This window comes from Mustela erminea, chromosome 10, assembly GCF_009829155.1.
Source record: "Mustela erminea isolate mMusErm1 chromosome 10, mMusErm1.Pri, whole genome shotgun sequence".
Classification (NCBI taxonomy): domain Eukaryota; kingdom Metazoa; phylum Chordata; class Mammalia; order Carnivora; family Mustelidae; genus Mustela; species Mustela erminea.
The window spans coordinates 98,981,868-99,006,141 of record NC_045623.1 but is presented as its reverse complement, the minus strand read 5'-3'; the positions used below and the strand labels follow the sequence as shown (position 1 = coordinate 99,006,141).

Genomic DNA, 24,274 nt, shown 5'->3' with positions numbered 1-24,274 from the left:
TGTTTGTCCAGGAAATAGATTTAAAAGTGCAAAAAGAAGGCGTTTTGAATAATAAATTAAATGATGCACTGGCCATGGTAGAAGAGACTCAGAAAAGCAAGACAGCCGAGAGCCTAAGAGCAGAGAACCTCAGCATGAAATTAAATGAAACGTTAGCTGAACTGGAAACCACCAAGGCAAAAATGGTGAGTTGGTGCCTTCCGGGGACAGGAGAGTCTTTCCCTCAATGAAGGATCACAATGCCGGGAGGACCCGGGACTTAGCCCAGGGGCTCTCAGCCCGGCTGCTGCTGGTACCCCAGGCTGAATCACCCTTTCTCATGCACAGCCATGTAGCGCGGGGTACATAACATCGCCCCAGGGCTCTACCTGCTCGATGCTAGTAGCATCCTCCCTCCACACCCGTCAGCCCACGGTGTCTTCAGATTTCGCCAAATGTCCTTTTGGGGGCAAAATCACCCTTTATTGAGAAGCACTGGTCTCAAAGGAAAAGCAAACAGAGGCTACAGTGCTCTCTCTCCAGGCATTCTAAGATGTTGTAATACAGGGTCCTCACAGGATCAGACTGAGGGGCTGAGCAGCCCCAGACCTTGGTAATCACCGACTATTCCGCAGACTTTAAGATAATGCTTTAAAATTTTAGCTCGGCATTCAAGGCCCTCCGCCATCAGGGCTCAATACTGTACACATTTATCATCCATACATTCAACCAACAGGTCTGTGGGCAAGGACATCATGAGGACTCATCTGGCCGAAATGCACAAAGTGGATGTGAGAGGGACTGGAGTTGGGGAGGCCAGCTTGGGCTGTGGCACATGGTGGCTGTGTCTATAGCCTGAGTCATAAGGAGCTACAGACTCGGGGTGGCACAGGAGCGGGCAGGAAGGAGTGGCCGTAAGGACAGACACGAGAAATGGCAGGACTTGAAAGCTGATGGAGGGGACTTGAGCACCAAGGAGAGGGAGGGGCTGGGCTTCGAGCCGGGGCACCCAGGGTATGGATGGCCTGTGGGTGACATGGTGACAGGACTATGGAGGTCAGAGTGGCTTTTATCGGGGAGGGTCTGTCTTCTGGGGAAAGAATTCAGACTGAGGCGAGGATGGGGCAGCAAAGTCCAAATGTGCCCCAAACTTTTGGTGGTCCAGTAGATTTGGGGGAGAAAGCAAGATACGACATCTCAGCGTAGAGGAGGCATGATCACTAAAACGGTGTGTGGGCCTGAGTTTCAGGATCTGGGGCTGCGGCCCAACATGTCATCCAGGAATAAGGAGCAGGAGTCCGGTGTCAGGAGAGCCGGGAATGAGTGGTCGGAGCAGCAGGAGGGAAGCAAGGATGAGGCATTGAGAAGCCCCAAGAAGAGCCTCAGGAAGGACAGGGCGGCTGCGGGAAGGGGTCCAGCTCCCCTCTTGGTGATGATTGGGAATTTTGACTTTTAAGAAATAGAAATTTGGGGTGACTGGGTAGCTTAGTCGGTTAAGCATACGACTCTTGATCTCAGCTCCGTCTTGATCTCAGGGTCATGAGTTCAAGCCCCGTGTTGGCCTTCAAGCTGGGCATGGCACTGACTTTAAAAAATAAAAAGAAATTAAAGAAAGAAATACAAATTCATTCTCTGTTTCTTTTAAAAGTGTTCATTCTTTAAGTCAACAAATACTTATTGAGCATTTAGGTCTAGATACTGTGGCAGGGATGTAGGCACTGGTGCTGTGGGTACATTGGTAAATAAGGAAAAGTAAGTTTCTGCTCTCCTGAAGCTCCCATTCTAGTCAGAATGGTAAATAAATAAGATCGTTCAGATGGTGATAAGCACGTCATGGAAAAAGAAAGCAGAAGATGGAATAGAAGGTGTCTCAGTGTTCTCCTCTAGACAGGCAGTCCAGGAAGGGCTTCTCTCAGGAGGTGACATTGGACTTGAGACATGAAACACGAGAAGGAGTCAGCCATGCAAGGAGCTGGGGGGAGGAGAGTACCAGGCAGAGAAAACAGTATGTGCAAAGGCCCTGAGATGGGTCCGGTTCCATGCCTGTATGTGCAAAGGGGGCATACTGGTATTGTCACCTTTGGCATCATGCCCGGCTCCCGAGACCGTGCTAATGACTTCCCTGCTTCCCCAGCTCGTCATGGAGGAGCGGATACAGCTGCAACAGCAGACAGTGAAGGCCCTCCAGGAAGAACAGGACTCCCAGAAACATGGATTTGAAACAGAAATCAGGGAATATAAGGAGCAAATCAAACAGCACTCCCAGACGATCGTGAGCCTCGAAGAAAGACTCCAAAAAGTGACCGAGCACCATAAAAAAATAGAAGGAGAGATTGCAACATTGAAGGACAGCGACCCAGGTCAGTCCAAAGAGAAGCTGCAGAAATCATAGCGTTCAGGGCAGGTTCTGATTATCCCGTGGGTCCCCACACGCTGATTATGGGCCAGAAAAGGCCACACCTCGCTTGAATGCTCCATTTTCCCCTGGGACACCATTTTCTTCCCATTACACAACAAGGTTTGGGGCCCTCGAGGCCCAGGTTAGACAGAGGTCACAGCAACCGGACGGGATGTCCTTTGTGCCAAGCCAGTGAGCCAGCGGAGACGCACAGGCTGCCAGGCTGCCGAGGGGCGACAAAGCAGCATGCCACCGAGTGTCTTTTCCGCATGAAAACATCCCGTGCAGGGCCTTTCTTTTTGCCCTCTGGAGTTTGCGACTTCATCTAACAGCTTTTCATAACCAGCTTTAAAAAGAAATCCAAAAGGGTTTAAGAAAAGAACTCAGGGTTGTGAGCACATTCTTGCCCTAAATGACCAAGGCGACGCTATGTACTGCGGAGATGCTGAGCTCTTGGGGAAGAGTTCTGGAAGTTGAGGTCTTGGGCCTGTGTTGCTCAGCCACGGCATCGAATGCCAGCAGCACTCCCCACCCCAGTGTGACTACCAGAAACATCTGCGGACATTGCCAGGTGTCCCCTTGGGGGTAGGGAGGCAAACTCAGCCCTGATTGAGAAACATGGTCCTGGTCTCCAGCCAGCTGACAAGCTGGCAGGACTCACTTCATGCTTTCATTCACTTGTCACTCTTCGTTGAGCATCTGTTAGGTCCCAAGCTTATTCTAGGCACTGGGGATTCCTTATGGACTGGCCAGGCAGGGTCCCTGCTGTTCATCAAATGATGGCCCTGACAGGTGACCCAGGAGGAAGGGGCACCTTGGCCCAGGCATGGAGCGAGACTCAGTTTCCCAGAACTGCCAGGCTCCGTCCCTCCTATCCCCCTTTCCTCCCCTATAAGTGGAGTTCATGATCCCTTGTTCATTGAGTAGCTGGAAAGATTTCATGAGCTCCTGCATGGGGGGTCCCATCCTGTCCCACAGAACCCATGGTGGGGCTCATTAGGCAGAGAAAGTGGCAGGCTGTAGAGGGGTGGCTAAGTTGGAAAAGACGCAGATGTGTTTATAAGCCCCGGCGAGGGAGAGCAGTGGCTGCTTGCAGACTATAATGACCCTCACGGGCTCCTCTGATTCAGCCCAGGAGGAGGTAATGCAGCGAGACCCCCCACCGACGCCTCCAGTGGACAGCAGTGTCAAAGATGAAGTGTGTGACACCTTGATGTGAGTACCTGAGGGGTGTGTGCACAGCGGGCCAGACACCAGCCCCCCAACCCCCACTTCCGGCCACATAATCGGAACCTGGAAAAAAGGAGTCGAGTCTGGGGTCTTCTCGCTGTCATCTGAATTTCTCTATCCTCTAGAAGGTCAAGATGGTGTCATGGAAAGACCTGGGTGGCTCTTTGTTCAGATGCCAACTCAGCCCCTTGCAGGTGTGTGGCTCTGGGCAAGTCACACCCCCGTGGTGCACCTTAACTTAATCGCTTGTGAAGTAAGCCACTGTTTGTCATCACTCAGCCTCAGACTGAACCCAGCTGGGAGCCTCTGTCTTATCTCCCTGTAATTTTTTTTTTTTTTTTTTTGACACGGAAATGAATTTTTGCTTTGAGAATTTTTAAAGAGTATGCTTCTCCCCCTTGCTGGGACTGGTATCCCGAGGCCCCACACTGAAGGAGGAGCACTTGGTGATTCTAGCTGGCCCCTTCCAGGCACTGGGGACATCCCAGGGCCTGAGGTGAGCTGACTTGGCCGGTCTTTGTGAGTTTCAGAGGGGATCTGCTGACCGCTCAGAAGGAAATCCTATCTCAGCAGGAGGTCATCATGAGGTTAAGGAAAAACCTCACAGAAGCTCACAACCGAATGTCAGATCTGAGAGGTTTGTATGATTGACCGCATCTCTTGACTTCCTGACCCGCTTCGAGAAAGGAAAGAACAGGCTTAAGAAAGCTTAGCGTTAAAAATCCTGCTGACCTGCTTTCCTGGGTGGTCACAGCATTGGAGCATTTGTACCTCAGTCAGCAGGACAGATGCCCGATCAGGGGGCCACGGGAACCATTCTCAGAGGGTTCAGACCTCTGCGTTGAAATGCAACTTTCTTTTTTGGGAAAAATCCCCTTTTGCCTCAGAGGATTTGTCTCTGGAGGCAAAGTCTGGGAGGGAGGGCACAAAGCCCAGCACCCCCCATCTCTGGGACCTAGAACAAGGCACTCTCTCCTCGCCTCCCCTTCCTCTGGTATAAAACCACCTACAACACGCCTGCTTCCTAGAGCTGGCTGGACACAGCAGCCACCTACATTGGGGACCAAAGACCACGAACCAGTCTAGCTGAAGGTTCCCACTTTGCTCTTTCTCTCTGCTCCCCACCCAGCCCTGTCCTTTTGTTTCTGCCTCCCCTCTTTTGCTTCTTAGAGCCATCTTCCCCTTCCCAACCCCAGCCTCCATCAAGCCAAAAGGCACAGGCAGGCGGAAGTCAGGAGACAGAACTCGGTTTGGGGAAGTGGAGGGAGGGTGAGGAGACTCCTCTTGTGCCCGTCTCAACCCCTGTGCACCCCCAAACCTTCAGTGGTGTTTGCTCCCCCTGTGGCTATACTCTCAATGCCCCCAGGACATTTATGGCTGAATTTTTCAAAGATTGATTGTTTTGTTTTGTTTTTAAAGATTTTATTTATTTATTTGACAGAAAGAGATAGCGAGAGAGGAACACAAGCGGGGGAGCTGGAGAGGGAGAAGCAGGCTCCCCTCTGAGCAGGGAGCCCGATGCGGGACTCAATTCCAGAACCCCAGGATCACGACCCAAGCCGAAGGCAGACAATTAACTACTGAGCCACCCAGGTGCCCCAAAGAGTGATTTTCACACTAAAGTATGAAACAGTGGAGTAGAGAGGCTAGCAGGTCCAGTTCTAGAATTGGGAAACATTGGACCCGATTTCTGATCTGCTATATTTTTTAGTCCCATGAGTTTCGGCAAGTGCCTTTACATCTCTGAGCCTGTTTCTGCCTCTGGGAAGTGGGGGCATGGCCAGTAGCTCACCTGTAGGGTTGCTGTGAAAATTTGGGGTGATGCAGGTATCTCCGTTTGGGTTTTGCCAGAGGCTGACCCTGAGGTCATGCTGCTGCTGCCGGCAGTGTATTTGAGAGGTGATCCCGGGAACTAGCAGCAGTGGAAATGGACCAGAGGCAGGAAAGGGACGAAGCCAAAGAGAGCTGTGTTGTCCGGCAGGGGCAGAGCGGGCAGCTGGAGCTGAATTCTGCAGGGGTGAGGGAACCGGGCTGTGAATTCCAGTCTCACCTGTCTCAGGTGGAGGCTGATGCATCTGGCAGACCCAGGAGCTGAGCAGACCCCAGAGGCCATAGAAAGAACACCCTTAGGCAAATAGACCTAGAGGCAGACAGCCGAAGGTCAACCAGGGAGCCCCGAAATGCCACAGATGCAGAGGCAGGGCCCTGACAGCTTCTGGAACGCCGGGTTCGGGCAGAGATTTGCTGTCATTTGCGAAGACACAGGAAGATCCCCATGGCTGTCACTAACGCCGCCCACCACCATGAGAATTCCTGGACGGGGGACCCGCCGCATGGTTCTTATAGGCCTGGCCAATCGGCTATGGCCCTGGCAAAGCCCCAGGGCAGGAGACCGTCCCCCACCCCCCACCAGCTTTCCTTCTTTCCCAGGGGAGCTTAATGAAAAGCAGAAGATGGAACTGGAGCGGAACGTGGCGCTGGTCCAGCAGCAAAGCAGTGAGCTGAGAGCGCTCAGGGAAAAGATGGCGCAGCTGACCGGCCTGGTGGAAAGGAAGGACAGGGAGCTGGGGGTCCTCAAGGAGACGCTCAGGTGCGTGGGAAGGCCCTCCTGGTGTAGGGAGCCCAGACACCCCCAAGTGCCCAGGGAGCCTCGCACATGGAGGTCACTGGGTAAATGGCGAAGGGATGAATGGACGGATGGACAGACAGATGGACAGATGGACGGACAGCATGTGTTTCATTTATCATTTAAAACAGAGTTTGCTGGGATGCCTGGGTGGCTCAGTTGGTTAAGCAGCTGCCTTCGGCTCAGGTCATGATCCCAGCGTCCTGGGATCGAGTCCCACATCGGGCTCCTTGCTCCGCGGGGAGCCTGCTTCTCCCTCTGACTCTGCCTTCCACTCTGTCTGCCTGTGCTCGCTCTCACTCGCTCTCTCTCTCTGACAAATAAATAAATAAAATCTTAAAAAAAAAAAAAAAACAGAGTTTGCTTAATTCTGTGCCTCTCAAGCATTCCTGCCGAATATTCCAGAGGACAGGTCTCAGCTTAATGCCCCTTCTTCAGGGAGCCCGTCATCACTTACCCTCACCAAACACAGCCAAGGGCTCCGACACTGCCCGGGGTCTCTCAGTCCCTGCACTCCAACACTCTCACACAGCCAGGGTGCTGTGGCCTGGTTAGCTGTCTGCCTTCCCCGTAAGGACCCCCATAGAGACCTTGCCTGCTGTTGACTCCCTAGCATTCACAGAGTGCCTGGCAGGCCCGGAGGGAACTTTGTAAATATTGATTGAACAAATGTATAAACTGGGGTAAAAGAAGTCAGCTTAAAATAAATGTGAAATTTCATTGTCATTCATGGATTAGGCTAAAAACTGTATGTGACTTTGCAGTTTCATCCACAACTTATCCTTATTTTGACATAAGAGGAATGTTTTCTCCAAGAAAGGTTGAGTAAAATCCACATCTTGTGACTACCCTGCAGCTTCATATGCCTCATGGCTCCTGGCCAAGACAGATTCACATGGTGGTTAAAGACACAGGCTGCCCCGATTCAAAGCCAGCCACCTTCACTGGCAAGCTTCGTGACCATGGGCAAATTGCTTGTGTCGCTTCCTTGCCTGTGAAATGAGGCAACGAGAGCCCCCAGCTCATGGGACTGTCATACAACACATGTGTTGTACGTGTTGTATGTGTCAACACATACAAAGTGTTAGAAAGAACAGACACACAGTAGATACCCCAGTAAATGTCCCAGCAGGTGTCCCGCAGGCTTACTGTGGGAACAAGGGTGGGCAGGTGTCTGCTGCCCTGGCCATGATTTCAGAAGTCCCCTGAAACTAAGTTCTCTAGAAATCTGTGGGCAGGGCACTCGCAGACCTGAAGGCTTCAGTGACCTATACAAATGGAATTCCTTTTTCTGTTCTGCCAGTGGTTCCAAAGGTCGCTTGCGGTTCCTGGAACCTCAGGTTGCTGGCCATTCTGCTGGCCAGTGACTCATCTTCTCTCCCCTAGGGCCTCCCAAGAGAAACACAGAGTCCAGCTGTACAAGGAGAAGGAACAGAAGCCCAGGAATGCGGCCAAGATGTGTGACATCTCAGTGCAGATAGAACCGGTCCACACGGAAATTCTCCTGAGCAGTCAAGAGGTGAGCGCCGCTGGGGCCTGGCCACGCAGGGGCGTGGTGTTAAAAAAGAGCCTGACTGTGCCTGTCTTTGCTTCTGAAAGTATTTTCATTCTAAGTTCCAAAAATGTGGCTTGCTTATGGGAAATACGCATGGTAACAGCAGTAGTCCCCACCCCCAACACACACACAGCCACTGGAGGTCACGGCTATCGGCAGTTCGGCCTATGCACCAGCAGTCCTTTTCCTCACAGAGACCGCCCACCCTCCTCACACAGGCGTGACCCTGCAGTGTGCGAAGGTCAGCCTCCGCTCCAGGCCGCCTGGGTTCCATCCCGGGGTGAGACTCCTGCACCCAGAAACTCTGACCCCAGGGAGGTCATGGTACGCTGGCTGGCTCATCGGGGAAAGTAGGAGTCATGTCAGCTACCACCACGTGGGGCTGTAGAGAGAGAAATTTTATTTATGCACAAAACACACATAATCTATGTATGCATGTTTATTCAATAGAACTTTTTGCAAAATAATGGTATTAAGCCACGTATATTCTGCAACGTGATTTTTTTTTCCCACTGAACACTATATAAAAGCCATCTTCTTTAATAAAAGAGCCATTCTTTTAATTGGGTGCATAGAATTTCACTGCATTCCCTCTTGTCCACGCCGGGTTCCCCGTTGATGGACATTGACGATGCTGTGTCTACTTTCCATGCTGTTATAGTTAACGTCCTTGGGGGTGTGTATGTAGAACAGATTCCTGGATGTGAAAATGCTGGGTCCAGAGGGCATCCCAAATTGTGCATGACAGGGCCAGACGATCTTCCCAAAGAACCGTACCAGTTCTTGCGGTGGCTCCTCTCGGGGCGCCTGCCCAGAAGCCTTTGCACGCCTGGATGTCTCGACTACACAGAACCCAGGGAGCGTGTCTCCGAGTGAGAGCAGCCTTCTCCACGCTGCACCCGAAGGTGGCCCTCCCGCTCTGCCCTGCAGCGGGGGCTGTGATACCTCCCATGGTCCCAGGAAGGCTGACTGCGGGGGGCAGTGGTTCCTCGAGGCCTCCGCTTTCCTGGAGTTCAGGGACATCCTTTTCCTCTTTGCTTTATGAAACTGGAGAACAGGGCATTTCAGTAATGGGCTTTGGATTTTCACTTGGAAACAGGGCCAAATGTGTCAGCTTGCCTTCCTGCTTTCTCAAAGATGCCGTTCCCCTGCCAAACAGCAGTGAGCCGGGGCCGTACGCAGCGTGAATGAGAGGGCGCGGCGGCCCCGCCAGCTGTCCTTGGCACCATCACTGTCCAGAGCACCTTCACAGAAGCTGAAGGTGCTCGGGGCAGCACCAGCGGTCCCGAGCCCTGCGCTCTGCGGGGCCAGGAGTGAGGTTCGCCCCTGCCTCAGACCTGTCGGATTCCCAAGCTCTCTGCGCAGGACTCAGCCCATACTTGTTCATTCCAACAACCACTGAGTGTCTGCTGTATGCCAGGCCCAGGGCTGGGCACAGCAGAGGCCGCAGAGGGCTCCTGCTCACACCAGACTCCCTCCAACTCCGCACGAGTTTGCTAGAACGGACTGTCCACGAGATGCCGAGATGATAGCTTCCCTATGAGGCAGCATTGACCAGAGAGGATGGGGGAGGGAGGCTGCAAGATAAAAGGAAAAAAGTATTTGTTCTTTCTCAGATCGGCTTTCCAAACTCAGGCCACTTCCTGCTTCCTAAGCCAGAGTGGGTCAGAGGGCTTCAGAGTTGTATGAGAAAGAATCTCCATTTTCTTCTCTAAATAAACAAATTCCCAGAAGAGCCCTGAGTAAGGGTCACATCGAGCTCAGGCATAATCTGCAGATAGAATAACAGCCATCACCAAGCCTTGCTGCTGTGGCTGCCCCACACACAGGTCAGTGGACCCTCCCCTCCCCTCCACACTCTTACACACACACACACACACACACACACACCCATTCTGGGGCAAACATACATCCTCAAAGACAGCGGGGTCTGTGTAGAATCAACCCGAGAAGAGTGGACCAGCCACGGAGACTCTCAGCAGGCTGAAGACAGTGTCAGGGTCAAGTGAGGTCCTACTGAATGCAGCCACGGGTGGAGAACCCCCTTCCTTTTGCTGCTGAGCCCTGGTCCCAGCCAGAAAGCCGGAACAAGCTCCTTCCCACTCCTGTTTCTGACCTCATTCCATTCAGGCTCCATAATTGTTAACCAACTACTAAGCTCGGGCACAATGTGGGCCCTGGGAACACCACAGTCTCCAATGGAGACAAAAGACTTGGCTCTCACAGAGCCCATGTGACACGTAGAGTCTATTACTGGGCTTCGGGAGGCCCTGAACCTCCAGAATCTGTATGCAAATTTTTAAAATATGTATTTGAGAGAGAGAGAGCAGCGGGGAGAGGGAGAGAGAGATAATCCTCCAGCAGACTCCCCTCTGAGTGAGGACCCCGATGCAGGGCACAGTCCTAGGACCCTGAAATCATGACCTGAGCCAAAATCAAGAGTCAGACACTCAACCAACTGAGTCACCCGGACACCCCTGTATGCAAATTTTTGTGACTCTGGGAATTTTTCCAAAAGTTGCAACCTTCCATTCTTCTAAATCTGAAAGGTGCACATGACCCTTAAAAGAGAGAGAAGAGGGCCGCCTGGGTGGCTCAGTGGGTTAAAGCCTCTGCCTTCGGCTCAGGTCATGATTCCAGGGTCCTGGGATCGAGCCCCACATCAGGCTCTCTGCTCAGCCGGGAGCCTGCTTCCCTCTCTCTCTCTGCCTGCCTCTCTGTCTGCTTGTGATCTCCGTCTGTCAAATAAAAAAATAATAATAATTTAAAAAAAAAAAAGAGAGAGAGAGAAGACCTCTCCTTGTCTATGCACTCATAAGCTCTATGCTAGCTCTGTGCCTGGTGGCCGGCATATTGGAGAGTGCAAGAAGTGGAACCCGCCCCTCATCCCGGAAAGTTCTGTTGGACAGTAGGACCTCCAGAAGTCTCAAAGGAAGGTCTCCCTTTCTCCAGACCAACCGGGAGCCAATCTATCAAATTCCCCCTAGCAAATATTAAAGAGCCATCCTTATTGGCAGTCAAGAAGAAAGTAACCATGTGTTCTTATCTAAAAATGCCCCTCCTGGAGCAGAATTTGATGTGATTATTCTGAGGCAAGACCCAAAGGACAACAAATGGAAACCCAAGCTTAGAAGAATATTAGAAGAAAATATAAAACACAGGGAGGGAACAGAGAGAGGGGTTTTATTCATAGATATGCTAAGTAGGTAAGAGAGTTGGAAATCTTCCTAGATGTGACTTTATATTTGAAATGAAAAATTTAAATTCCTTCTGCGCTGACTCCCCTTACAGTAGCTTCCAAGGTACTAAGTGACAGGGTCTCTGCTAGTCATGAGTTGTACGTGTTTTTCGGAATATAAGGGATAGAGAGATTCTGACCCCTAACAAAGCTGTTCTCTGCACCATTCTGGCTACAGGAACAATCCTTCAGTGATCTCGGGGCCAAGTGCAAAGGGTCCCGACATGAGGAAATCATTCAGCGTCAGAAAAAGGCCTTGTCTGAACTGCGTGCACGAATTAAGGAGCTCGAGAAGGCCTGCTCATCAAGTAAGTGCTCTCCCTGCTGGTCTCCTTCTCCCTGCTCAGATCCCTGCGCCCCAGGCTCTAGAGGTCACTCTGGACACTGACACTCAGCCAGGACCACCGTCTTCTGTCCCATCACTTCATAACCGAAAGGACGTTGTAATACAAGGAAAGATGGCAGGCATGATCTCAGAGTCAAGGGCAAGCCTTGATCTTAAATAAATGGGATTTCATGAAAAACTCACTACATTGTCCTTTTTCTTATTTCGCTGTGGCCTGGTGGGAACTTTGTCATGGACTAACAGTGCGAGGATCAGCCTTGGGGAACCCCTAGAATACTCTGTTTAGAAGGGATGGCATTCTCAAGACACTGCACCTGCTGCTGGGGGTAGTGCTGGGCTAGGACCCAGAAGCCAGGGTTCAAGTTCCATCCTTGTTCCTGTGGCTGAGAGTTCACCCTGCATGTCTCAGCACTGGCTCCTGAGATGCCCCAACCGCCTGCTAGCTATGTGTGACCTTGGACAAGCCATTTACCCGTCTAGGCCTATTTCTCACCTGCCAAGGGAGGGTGGTGGAGATCAGCGCTGGCCTGCAGGAAGGTCCAGGAAACAGCATCTGTGATTTTATTTATTTCAGAGGGGTGGGGGGCATGAACTGGTGAGGGGAGAGGCAGAGGGTAAGGGAGCAGCAGACTCCCGGCTGTGAGCGGGGACCCCCAGCACGGGGCTCAGTCCCAGGACCCTGATCATGACGTGACCTGAAATCAGAGGCTTAACCCACTGAGCCACCCAGGCGCCCCGGCAACTGTGATTATTACATGCAATAACTTCTTCCTGACCCTTTCTTTTGACTCTCAATTATTTATTTTATAGATCATAAGGACCCGCTGACTGAATCCTATCTAGACTTAAAGACGGTCAGAATGGAAAAAAATGTCCAGAAATTATTGGACGCAAAACCTGATATGCCAGCTCTCTCAAGAATAGAGATCTCAGCGGTAACCAAAGAACGTTTCTCTCTGCAGTGACACGTGGAGAGGGTGGGCGCGAGGGCAGACGCTAGCCGGGTGCCCTGGCACGGCCGCGCACGTCAGTGGTTCGGGGCCAGGCCTCCCTGGGAGCCCAGTGTCTGCACCGCCTGCTCGGGGCTTTGCCGAACCAGCAGCCCCAGGTCTGAACAGAGAGGTTGCTTTGCATTCATGCCCAGCGTGTTAAATCATTGTACTGACAGTGGTCCCAAGTGGTGTCTGGCAGGCCCTCCTTTCCACGTGATGTGTGATATATATATCCTGCAGGAAATATTCAACAGGCTGATTTTTAACGTTATGCCATGAGTTTGCCTGAAGTTTGCTTTTCACAGCAAACTGAGAAGCATGAACACATAAAGAGTAGCAGTAGAGACAGAGGGACCCGTGTCAGAATACTAGCCTGGCCACCTGCGTGACCTCGGGCGGGCTCCTAGCCTTCCTGGGCCTCCTCTTCCCAGCTGCGAACTGTTGAGAACCTAGAGGTGCCTGGTCTAAGTGCTTATCCCCACGTCTGGCTCACAGCAAACAATAAGTGATAGCTGTTAGGATTGTTTAATGGTATTTAGATAGTGTCCCTTGAGAAGAGCTTCCTCTCTTAAGGGAAATAGTTTTATTTGCTAGGATTTTCAGAAGTGATTTGACTGTTATGTTGAAGATGCCCTGTACCCTAACTGGATATTTGATGGGCGCCTGATTGACACTTGACAATGGACACCTCAGGTCAGCGTCAATCACAGAACCCGCTGGGCATAGCTTGCTGCCACAGTGGGACCTAAACCGGGTAGGGGCTTTCAGAAACCATAACAAAGTCATCATGCTGTACCAGCATTCCCCTGCACAATCTCTCCAGACACTTGTAGGGATGTGGGTCTTCAGGAATGTGTTGGCTTTCTGGATAAGCTCTCGTTCTCTGAAGGTGGAAGTAGAGGAGCAGTCTCCAGGTGGGAGCTCAGCGGGCTCTCATATCCTGACCTGCTTCCAAGATTTACCTTCCACCTAGCACTGACCCTATGCCACGACCAACACCACAGAACAGGAGAGCTCCCAACCTGCTCAGAAGACCTCAATCCTCCAAGGTTGCCAATAATGGAAATTAAAAGAAGAGAAGGAGTAGGAGGAAGGCTCGCTGACATCTGGGCTAAGCCATCATTTATCATTCGGCCCTCCCAACAGCCTTGTGCTGGGGTTACTATCATAATGCCCATTCTACAGATAAGGAAAGTTAAGACTTCAGGCAGCCAAGTATGTCACCCAAGGTCACAGCATAATGTCTGATGGACCCAGACCTGTGTCTAGCTCCCTGCTAGTCTGCAGAGAAGGGCACGGGGACTGTGTGATCGAACCTTGTAGATCAGACTCTGCCTTAGGTCACCATCAGGAAAAGAAGGGGACCCCGGAGCGGGGTACAGAGGACACTACCCAGGGCTGGGGATGCTGAGTGGTAGTTCATGCTCTGTCATTGTCATATCCCCTCCTTCATGCTCAGCGCTACAGACATAGAGACAAATAGCCCACGCTTGTCTGTCATAATCACTTTCTGAGCCTTTACATTTTTGTAGTTGGTTTTTTTTTATCTCAGAGGTTTACAGTAGAGTGCCAGCAAATGCTGTGGGCCAAGAGATGCTCGTGGCAAGCACTTAAAACCCAGTTTGCTTTTTAGGGAGATTTATTATAGCTATTTGTGGTCCTTCAGACTCCCTGATCGGTCTGGTGGCTTTTCCGTCCAGTCAGTAGGGACTTTCAGCAGCCAGCTGGCTGAGAGGGTGGTTGTGAGTGCACAGCTGGGAACACCATTGGGCATTGTTTCTGGAGTGGGTCTGAAGGGATGCTTGGCCGGCAGCTTCCAGCACTGGGAGAAGGTTTGGCCAAATTTGGTGACAGTATAGTTTCTGTTGCCTAAAAAATGAGATTCCTTTAATAAAAGGAGGAAAGCTATTTTCTCGGCCACTCTGTGTCAGGTGCCATGCTGGGCACAAGAAATGGAATAGTGAGCAAGGAGCAACATGACCTCCGTTTTTATGAAGCTTGTCATCTAGACTGGGGCTTCTCAACCTGAGCACTATGGGTATTTGGGGGGCAGGTAATTCTTTGTTTGGGAGGCCATCCTGTGTACTGTGGGATGGTTAGCAGCATCCTTGCCCTCCACCCTCTGGATGCCAGTAGCACTCCCCACCTCAAGCTGCAACAACCAAAATGTATCCCGGCATTGACAAAGGTCCTGGGGCATGCAGGGGAGGGTGGATGAAATCACCCTTGACTGAGAGCCGCTGGTCCAGAGGGAAGACAGACAGTAAGGAACCAGAGAACAAGGCAAGTGAGACTCCCGCTCTGAAGGGTGGGAGCACAGTTACCAGCAAGCAGTTGACAGAGGAATCAGACGGGCTGGTCAGGAAGTGAAACGAAAATCAGCTCTCTCGAGTCATTCTTTGGTAACCACGGTGTTTTAGCTCCAGGATAGAGACTTTCACAATGGCTTGCCAAGGGAGTTTTCACCTCTTTTTCATTTCAGCCTCAGAGTGGCCTTGCCAACTCAGCCATCCCGCCCATGGAAAAGTCAGGGAAAATGGATGTGGCTGAGGCTTTAGATCTCAGTGAAAAGCTGGTAGGTACCTACAGCACCGTCCTCTCCTGTCCCAAGCTGGGTCCCCTGCAGTCACCGTTAACCTCCGGAGAGTATAACTAAACAGCAGCCTCACACGTGTATTTAGTTGTAATAATAGCTCCGCAAGACCCATCTACTCTCCCAGCATGGGTCAGACGTGGCATAGTCCAATTCCTTGAAAAACTAGGCAGTTAGAATGAATGTTTACGCCTGTGTCACTTTTCCTCCTGGTTCTCAAAAAGGCATAGAGTAAAGGGATGTGGAGTAAATGAAAGTCTTACTGCAAAGCCCAGCGGCTCTGGCTTCCAAGCACAGCTGTGTTCTCGGCAATTGTAGAGAATGAACAACACAGAATTAGATGTTGGCTTCCTCAAAGCAGCCACCAGCAGCCTTGGGCCAGGCCCTTTACCAGCTGACACTTTCCTTACAGTACATGGACATGAGCAAGACCCTCGGGAGTCTGATGAACATCAAGGACATGTCCGGTCACATATCCATGAAATACCTCTCCGCCAAAGAGAGAGAGAGAGTCAACCAGCTCCGACAAAGGGACCTCGATCTAGTGTTCGATAAGATCACCCAACTCAAGAACCGGCTGGAGAGAAAAGAGGAGCTTTTGAGAGGATACGAGAAAGACATTGAACAGCTCAGGTACTGCTGGTGACCGCGCAAAAAAGGCCAACTGTCCGTTCTCATGGCTGAACCTCAGGGCAGGGACAGACAGAGGTCCGGGGCAGGCAGAGGACTTGGGGGAGGGGAGCAGAGGCTGGGGGTGCGGGGGGCGATGACTAGGGCCCGACAGAGGCAGTCTGTCCATGAGAAAGCGGCGGCCAAGGTGCTCAGTGTTCGTTCTGTCTCTCCACAAACAAGCTGCACCTCTTATGAATCTCGACTTAGGGCTCCCCTTAGGTACTTTCCACAGCTCGCCCTATTCCAGTGGCCGCAGTTCCCCTGTGCCCTCCCTGGGAAATGGGGGGGTCTGGCAGCATACCCTCCTGCTACACTAGGTACCCAGTGGGCTATTCGTTCTACTATCTACGCCCCACATCTGCTCGCCATGAAGCCACCAAGTTAGCCGCAGACAGAAGCGTTCTGAGACCCTCCCAGGCTGGGGACACGGTTGAGAAAGAGGAGGGGAGAACCAACTGTGTCTGTCCCGTGCGCTCAGGCAGAGCAAAGTGTCCGTGCAGATGTACCAGTCGCAGATGGCGAAGCTGGAGGACAGCATCTACAAGGAGGCGGAGGAGAAGGCTCTGCTGAAGGAGGCTCTGCAGCGCACGGAGCACCAGCTGCACCAGGAGAAGCGGATCAACAGGGCCATCCGGCAGCAGAAGGTGAGGGCTCCTGGCCTGGGGCCGAACCTCAGAGGCTGCGGCCCCTTGGCTACCTTTAGAAACAGCGAAGGGAGGGCCCAGGGGGTGCGGGCAGCACAGAACGCATCTACTAAGGCAAAGGGAGACGACAGAATGGCTTTAGCATCTCAGATGCACCTAGCGTCAGATCCTAGCTCTACCACTTACTGTGTCACCCCAGGTGGGTTCCTCAACCTCTCTGAAACTCACAATCTAGCTCATCTGTATCTTTTTAAATCGTAGCTATTCTTTGAATTTTTAGGTTCTTCCAGGTGGTGGGGATACATATAGATGAACAAGAGATCTGTGAATTTTTTTTTTAAAAGGTTTTTTCTTTATTTATCTGACAGAGATCACAAGTACACAGAGAGGCAGGCAGAGAGAGAGGAGGAAGCAGGCTCCCTGCAGAGCAGAGAGCCCGATGTGGGGCTCGATCCCAGGACCCTGGGATCATGACCTGAGCCGAAGGCAGAGGCTTAACCCACTGAGCCACCCAGGTGCCCCTAGAGATCTGTGAATTAAGATTTGGGTTCACTGTTCTGAGTGCTGGGAATGTAGGTGGCATCCAGTAAATATCGGATGTTTGGATGGAGGATGGGGGGATGATGGATGGATGTCCTTGAAGACCAGATCCTTTAGTGCAGAACAGACAGGTAAAGAGCTGACTTCAGGATGATTTAAGGATTGAAAGTCCCTGCCTAACGGGTGCTCAGGCTACGGCACCCAGAGGCGGGCACCCATCCAGCCCAGAGCACTCCACGCGTGCTTTCCAAGTGGTGACTCCTACACCAAGTTGCAAAGGAGAGTCAGAGTGTGTGTACCAGAGGCATGGGCGGGTGTGTGTTCCGGGCTCTGGGAACCCCAGAGAAAAGACAGGAGGAGGAGAGATCTGTCTCGCAGCATGAACTGGGTAGAAACATCACCTTGAGAAACCAAGATTCGAGACTCAGGCTGATGATCCCGCCCAAGCCACCTCCACCCCTTGCCTTGTTATCTCCTCTCTCACACGGCACAGGAGAGTCAGTCCTGGGTTCACATCCCCCCACTCGCTAACCCTGTGGCTTCGTGCAAATCCAGTCCCCTCTCTGAGCCTTGCTTCCTCACTGGGAACTGGAGCTGAGGGCACCTGCCTTGCAGGGTTGTTGGGAAGGCTGCTCACGAGGCAGGCACCCTCCCTGTCCAAGCTCTTGCAGTGTGAACTGACGGGCCATGTGGTTTCAGAAGCTGAGGGACACTTGTGCTGCCTCTAAAGCATCAGCCCAGGGCCTGGCCCTGGCAGGTGGACGCTGCTGTCCTCCACGTGGCCAGAGGCCTGCCCTTGTGGTGGCCGGGGCAGGCTTTGCCTCAGACCCAGGAGAGTCATGGCTGACAACGAGGCACCATGACCCGCCCCCAAACAAACGCTTTGGAAGTGCCCCAGCAGACCTGGGCCGGCTCGGTGGTCGGCAGAGTGGCTCTCCTGTCTTCTCTGCAGGTTATACCCAGGAGCCCTCACTCCTGCACCCATTTCCCAACCAGACTCTCCCTCATTCTTAACTCTTGCCAGAGGTAGAGCAGGTCTCAAGGCTAAGATCAGGCAAACAAGGAAAATTACCACAATTGCCATCTCATGACCATGCAAAGGCATGGGCGCCCTGGGCCTTGCAGCCCCAATCGGGGTTACTAATGCCTTGGTAGCTTGGCCGGGTTGCTCTGAGGACCCCCCTTTTACAGATGAGGAAACCGAGCCTCGGAAAGTTAAGAGACTTGCCCAAATTCACATTGTAGCTGGTAAGCGGAGCTAGACCTAGCCCCGGGACCTCTGACCCTAGTTCCTGTGTTCTCTGCTGGCCTCTCTCCATTCTTCTTGTAAATGTTGGTTTTCCTGACTCAGGGCTGTGTATTTGTGCATGCGTGCTGGCGTGTGGGCAAGAGTATAGAAGTGTGCATGCATATGCGCTGTGTGTTTCTGTGTGTATGTTTGTATGTGCGTTTGCATGTGTGCATGTTTATGTGTGTATTGCCTGTATAAGCTCTAAGGAGGCCAAGCCGCAGAAGGCTCTAGAAGGATGCCCTCCCCCCCAACCAGGAGGCTCCGGTTAGATCAGTTCCTTGCAGGAAGTTGCCCTCCTCTATCCTGCAAACCCTCCAGACAACAGGCTCCCTGGCCTATAGCCCTGGAAATGAAAGCAGCCACCCTGCTCTCAGGGAGCCCCAGATGCGGGGTTCCTAGCATCCATGGCTCTGAATTAAACATCACAGGCTTCAGGCAAGGACAATTTCCTTTCACACCACGCAAAGTCAGGGAGAGCTGGGCCAGTGACAGAGCTCTGACTTTTCCTTTGATGTGCACTCTGGAGAGGTCACCCTCCCTCCGGCTCCCTCCCCAAACCGGTCCTCCCCAGGACTTGGCAGGCTAGTCCCCAAAGGCTAAACACCAGACCACAGAATGGGACAGCAAAGGGCCCAAAAAAGGCCATTGTCATGTGCTGGCTAAAAATGTAAGGAAACCTGAGGATTTACATAATCAGGCTCTGCATGCATTATTCATGAGCTGCCTCATTCATACACAATGCAAGGGCCTTGCCAGCCTGTCGGACACTAGACATCCTTCTGTGCGGGAGGGTCTAAGATGGCCAAGTTGAACCTGCCTCTGTGTCCCCAGAAGAGCTGGAGCTGGGAACATTCGAATTCAGGGACTTCGCAGTTTAGGGAAACATTACGAAAACTATAGCCACAATCACGGCCGCGCTGATGGCACCGTTCACTAGCACTTCCCGAGTGGCGGGCACCTGCCCCACACTGTACGCTTCATCTCTCCCATGGACCCTTCGAGGGATGCTGGCGCCCAGCCGCCCATTCAGAGAGGCTGGCAGAGAGCAGCGTCACCTCGCTGCCCCGCAACAGAAAGGGGACTACCTCCGCGCCACGCGCCCTCCCCAGCTCCAGCGGCTTCTCCACACCTGGTGCTCTCTGCGGGTCCCTTTCCGAGAGCCCCTCCTTCACCCTCCACTCCACATCGGTCCTGCCGTTTTCATTCCAGCGCTTGGGTTCGCACTTAAGGTTTGTTATTAATACGTTGTCAGAAATTCCTGTGTGTCGGGAAATAAAAACCCATAAAGGGGACTTGTATACGTCTGGATTCTAAAGGGAACTTGTATACGTCTGTCTTGGCCGCAGTTCCTGCCAAGGAGTATAGCCATCCTTTAAATGGAAGTTCAAGGAAAATAGGATTCCTTTTTAAGTTTTACGCCCAACATTTTCACAAGGACCCTTAATGTTTCCAGTCTCATGTATAAAAGTTCACCCATTCATAGAGAAGCTGTGGTTGAACCACTAGATAATGAAATTACTCCCTTTGAGCTCCAAACCAATACCCTCAAAAAAAAAAAAAAAAAAAAAGTTTTACAAAGTAAGGTACAGTTTTTAGTTTGCATGTTTGAACATCTCTTCACCAAGCTGAACTTGCTGGAATCACACTTCCATGCTCATACCTTTGGTTGTGGCGGTGAGCCTTGATATGAAAGCTTCAGGGCTGGGCATTCCCAGAGAACCTTGCGTTCACCCACTCTGAACTCCAGCTCCCTCCATGCGACGGGGGACAATGACAGTGGCCCAGGCGGTGCTCAGTCTCCTCCACTTCCCACATCGCTAGATAAGGCAGCTGTGACTCTCAGTTCAGAGGCAGCCTCGGGAGTCCGGGAGTCTGACAAAGAGGGTTTAAGCCCCACCTCTGGCCCGGAGTGACCCTTGGATCTCAGAGTCCGGGACAACCACCGCCAAAAACGGTAACAACTGGATGGAGAGGGTTAAGTGACATAATGTCGACAGATCCCAGTGCTAGCAAGCATGGTTACTATGGGGGAGAGAAAGGACAATTTCGGACGCATTTCTGTCCGAGAGCTTCCTGCCCCAGACACTGGCCACAGACCCCAAGGCCCTCTCCCCGGCCGCCAGGAGCCAGCGGCTCTTCTGCGAAACTCCTTTACGACTGATGAATACAGCCAGGGCCACGGCCAAGAAGAGCTCAGATCCTTTTTATGAATGGGTTAAAGCTGGAATTTTCAAGAGGAAATTTTTAAATGCACAGAAGTTGCCATTTGGAAGCACGCACGCCCCTTCCCGGCCCTTTATTAGGGCTTCAAGTGTGAGGAAGGCTGGAGTCTGGCTGAGGAAGCTCCTCAGTTCTCCTGCCAATCAAGCCTACAGCCAATCAGATCCTGGCCAAGGGGCGTGGCCAAAACGTTGGTGGGGCTGGACCTTCCTTGTGCTTAATTAGCTCGGATCCTTCATCTGGAAGGTGGGAGTAAAGGCGGCATCCCGCTTAGTGCGTTCGCTTGAAGGGGAGAGTGGATACGAGGTCCTTAGCACACAGAACTACTCAACATGTGTCATCGATGTCATCACTATCTTATTTAAATCAGGATCCTCCAAAACTGTCTTGGGCCCAGACATCCTCAAGACCCAGATTAGCTCAGTGTCACTTGCTTGATTTTGACCAAGAACTAGAAATCGGGGACGCCTGGGTGGCTCAGTTGGTTAAGCAGCTGCCTTCGGCTCAGGTCATGATCCCAGCGTCCTGGGATCGAGTCCCACATCGGGCTCCTTGCTCGTCAGGGAGCCTGCTTCTCCCTCTGCCTCTGCCTGCCATTCTGTCTGCCTGTGCTTGCTCTCTCTCTCTCTCTGATAAATTAAAAAAAAAAAAAAAAAAAAAAAAAAGAACTAGAAATCGGTAGGTCGCGTGCAGTGTGGGGACCGGGGTAGGCAGGGGTAGGGGTGGTACCCTTTGGCCCAGGCAAGGACGAGAAAGTAAAACGTGGTTCGGGCGGTACTGCGGGTGGATAGGGGGTGCGGGCCCTCCCCACGCTTCATTCACTGCCCCAACTCCAGTGAGCCCCAGGGTCTCCCAGAAACCTCGGAGGTGCGTCCCAGAATGGAACAGGACCAGACACATTGAATGCTCTCTTGCTCACCTGCTATTTTCACTCAGGAACGTTTAGAGGATCACGAACAGAGAAATGCAAAAGAATCAACACCTTGCAACTGTTCCTTCAAAGAGAAAGAGAGGCAGGTATGGAGAGGTCTTCTGCTCTCACAGCGACACAAGGTAGATACAGCATGTTCACAGCGTAGAACCTGGTGGGGGTACGAGCCCCTTGTGCTGTGCCACACACCTCCACCCCCTCCCCTTCCCCCACACCTGCCCCTCCCTTGCCTGCAGTCTGAGCAAATGAACCTGAGACACAGGCAGGCCTCCAGCCCACTATCTGGAGGTAAGGCCTGGGGAAGGTCAAGTGTGGTTTTGGCCGAGCAAGCTCCCTGGGCACTAAGTGACCCGGGGACTTGGAGCCAGGTCATAAGAAAAGAAGAGGGGAGTGGGGAGTCCCAGGAAGCCCTCTGCCCTTCGGATGAAATAAGTTGGTGCAAGAAGGGGAGGAAAGTGGGCACAAAATAGAGCCGGGAGTGAGGAGGAAGGTGCCAACTCGAACCACCTTCTTACCTGCCAAGGGGGAGGCTGCGCTTGACTGGGCTTTCCGGCAGCCAGTGGGAGCTGGCGTGTACAGACCCCGAGCTCGCGGTGTCCGTGAGCTACACAGAGGCAATGCTCAGAAGTGTTCTTAGAATAAGGGTGGATTTTCCCCTAGAGAGGACAGTGTATGATATAAGGAACAACATCCCTAAGAAGAATGGTGTCATGTTGGCAGGGCCGTGTCTGAGGACAGTTCTTGAGGCAGACTGATGTCATTATAGCCCAGTGAGTTCAGGAAAGTTCAGGAAAATCAGGTGTCCAGGGGGGCCAGGATCTGCCCTTCAGTGTCCAGCCATCCACTGGCTAGACTTAATCCAAGGAAAACTTTTTGGAGCAGTGCTCAAACTGGGGTTCCCTAGAGCCCCTGGGTGCCATAGCAGAGAGTGATTCTCAGCATCCCCCCACTTTACCCCCCCAACATAACATTGTTCTTGTTTCCCCCAGAAAAGTTCTCCTTTACCTGCTTCATATGCCAAGTTCCTCATGGGATTTTGCTTAAAGCATTCTGCTGGGGGTGGGGATGGAAAAAAGGAAGGGAGGCTGCTGGTTTAAAAATTACTGCTTTACAGCTACCTGGGAATTTGGTTGGTGACTGTCTTCTAAGCTTAGCTCCTCTCGGTGGAGCCTGTGATAAATGCTGAGCGGCTGCAGGCCAGAGGGCGACTCAGTTAAATACAGCCCCTGAGCCTTCTTAGACGGTTGCTTTAAGGGCAACTTGGCACCCTTTTCCTGGGAATGGAAGAGACTTCCAAGTACCCATGCCCTCTCCGAAAGATGGCGAGCTGGGGCCTCCCTGCACACTTCCTCCATGACTTTTGTGAATACCCCGTAGACTTGCCAGATCTAGGGGCAAGAAAACAAAACAGGACGCCCAGTTAAACTGGAATTTCAGATAAACAACAAATAGTTATTTAGTAGAAGTATACCCCAAATATTGCATGAGATGTACTTGGACTAAAAAGATGATCCCTTTGCACTCTGAAAGTCAAGTTTGACGGGGCCCCCCGTGTTTCATCTGGCAAGTCGGCCCGCCGCTCTGACGGAGCCCCCGCTGGAAGCCAAGGAGGCAGGCTCCGAAGCAGATGTCACAGAATGGCAGCCCACAGAGGCGTTTCATTTGGCTCATGGGTTTTCTTTTCTTTTGGGGGGGGGTCTTTTTTTTAAGTAACATTTCCAATTAGGGCACTTTCACAAAATACTCTAGATTTCTGGCTTCTGTGTGCAACTTTGAAGATCTGGGGCTTCTAGGCCCGCAGTCCCACAGCCGCCATCTCCAGGCCCCTTAGAAAGGCCCTGGGCTTGTGGGTTTGCCGCCCGCCCCGCCCAGCTCACTCCACCCACGGCTGTTAGTTCCCCAGCCCCTGTAGGCGTCTGGCTGGAGCCTCCCGTGGGGCTCAGGACTCTCTGAGAGACACCCCCTTCCCCAAACCCCTGCCCCAGCACCTACTGGAGTGTACGTCTGCGAGGGAGGCCCCAGCTCGCGCGCTCTGTCGGGTGCCCAGCGCCTAGGACACGCTCCTTTCTCAGCGAACCGGCCTGAGGTGCAGGGTCTTGAGGAGACCAGGGTCAGCAGCAGTCATGAAACCCCAGGGGAAGGGCGAGCTCCAGATTCGCCAGGAGACTTGACTCCCCAGCAGGCGCCCGCAGCCCCCTGACAGGGAGGTCAGCCACTGCGGCTTCCTCATTCCCCGGGCCGCTGGGATCCTAGGTAGAAACCCACGTCTTCATCCCCTCCCCTTATCTAGAAAGCTCTGCTTCTACCCAAAGCTGACTTGCCCCCCAGGAGGATGGCAGTCATCCTCCAGGGAACCTTGCTTGACAAGGCTCCCCCTCTCAGAATCCTCTGGAATCCGGAACAGACATCCCTAAGGAGCCCAGCAGGACGGTGTGGCCACAGGAAAGCCAGGCCTCCTTCCTCAGAGGCACATGCTCACCCCACGCCCCACCCCTAGGAAGGCCCAACAGTCCATCCAAATGGGCAACATCTGAAAGTGGAGGGGGCGGTGGAACCACTTTCCTCTCATGCAAAAGGGAAAGAAGAAAACAAGCTAAACGTTGTCAATATTCTTTCTGTGTTCAAGAGACGAACGTTTGTAGAGACGGTGAAGAGCAAGATGCAGAATTCAAGTCCCCAGGTGAGCCGGGAGGAGAAAGGAAGCAGTAGGACTTCCGTGGGAAACCCGGGTTGACAATAAGACCCCCCCACACACCCGCCGTTACGCACTGAGCGTTTAGTACGCACGGCCGGGCACCAGCGCTTCTCAGTCTTCACGACAGTACTAGGGGTACGCATTGTGTTAGCCCCCATTAGCAGAGGAGGTGTCTGAAACTCAGAGACTTCTCGTTCCTCGACCAGAGCCGCACAGCTAGGTAAGAGAGCTGGAACTCGTTGCCGAGCTGAACACCCAGGTGAGCCCTGCCTCCCTCCTTTAGGTGATCGCCCTCTGGTTAATAAACCTGATACATTTCAGGCG

At 52.4% G+C, this 24,274-nt stretch overlaps 1 protein-coding gene across 2 annotated transcripts in view; it reads left to right on the top strand.

Moving 5' to 3' along the window:
* The window catches only part of FHAD1 (forkhead associated phosphopeptide binding domain 1), a 133,135-nt gene that overhangs the window by 100,733 nt on the left and 8,128 nt on the right, over positions 1-24,274 (top strand). Inside the window, exons 22-34 of one of the 2 annotated variants that reach the window (XM_032302350.1) lie at positions 12-185; positions 2,114-2,339; positions 3,508-3,592; positions 4,138-4,244; positions 6,038-6,197; positions 7,620-7,752; positions 11,205-11,334; positions 12,183-12,307; positions 14,847-14,939; positions 15,370-15,590; positions 16,108-16,273; positions 21,261-21,341; positions 23,882-23,935. In XM_032302350.1, the coding sequence (XP_032158241.1) occupies positions 12-185; positions 2,114-2,339; positions 3,508-3,592; positions 4,138-4,244; positions 6,038-6,197; positions 7,620-7,752; positions 11,205-11,334; positions 12,183-12,307; positions 14,847-14,939; positions 15,370-15,590; positions 16,108-16,273; positions 21,261-21,341; positions 23,882-23,935 (1,755 nt within the window). Of the gene's footprint in view, positions 1-11; positions 186-2,113; positions 2,340-3,507; positions 3,593-4,137; positions 4,245-6,037; positions 6,198-7,619; positions 7,753-11,204; positions 11,335-12,182; positions 12,308-14,846; positions 14,940-15,369; positions 15,591-16,107; positions 16,274-21,260; positions 21,378-23,881; positions 23,936-24,274 lie in introns of both variants that reach the window. The other variant, XM_032302351.1, reaches the window with a different exon arrangement.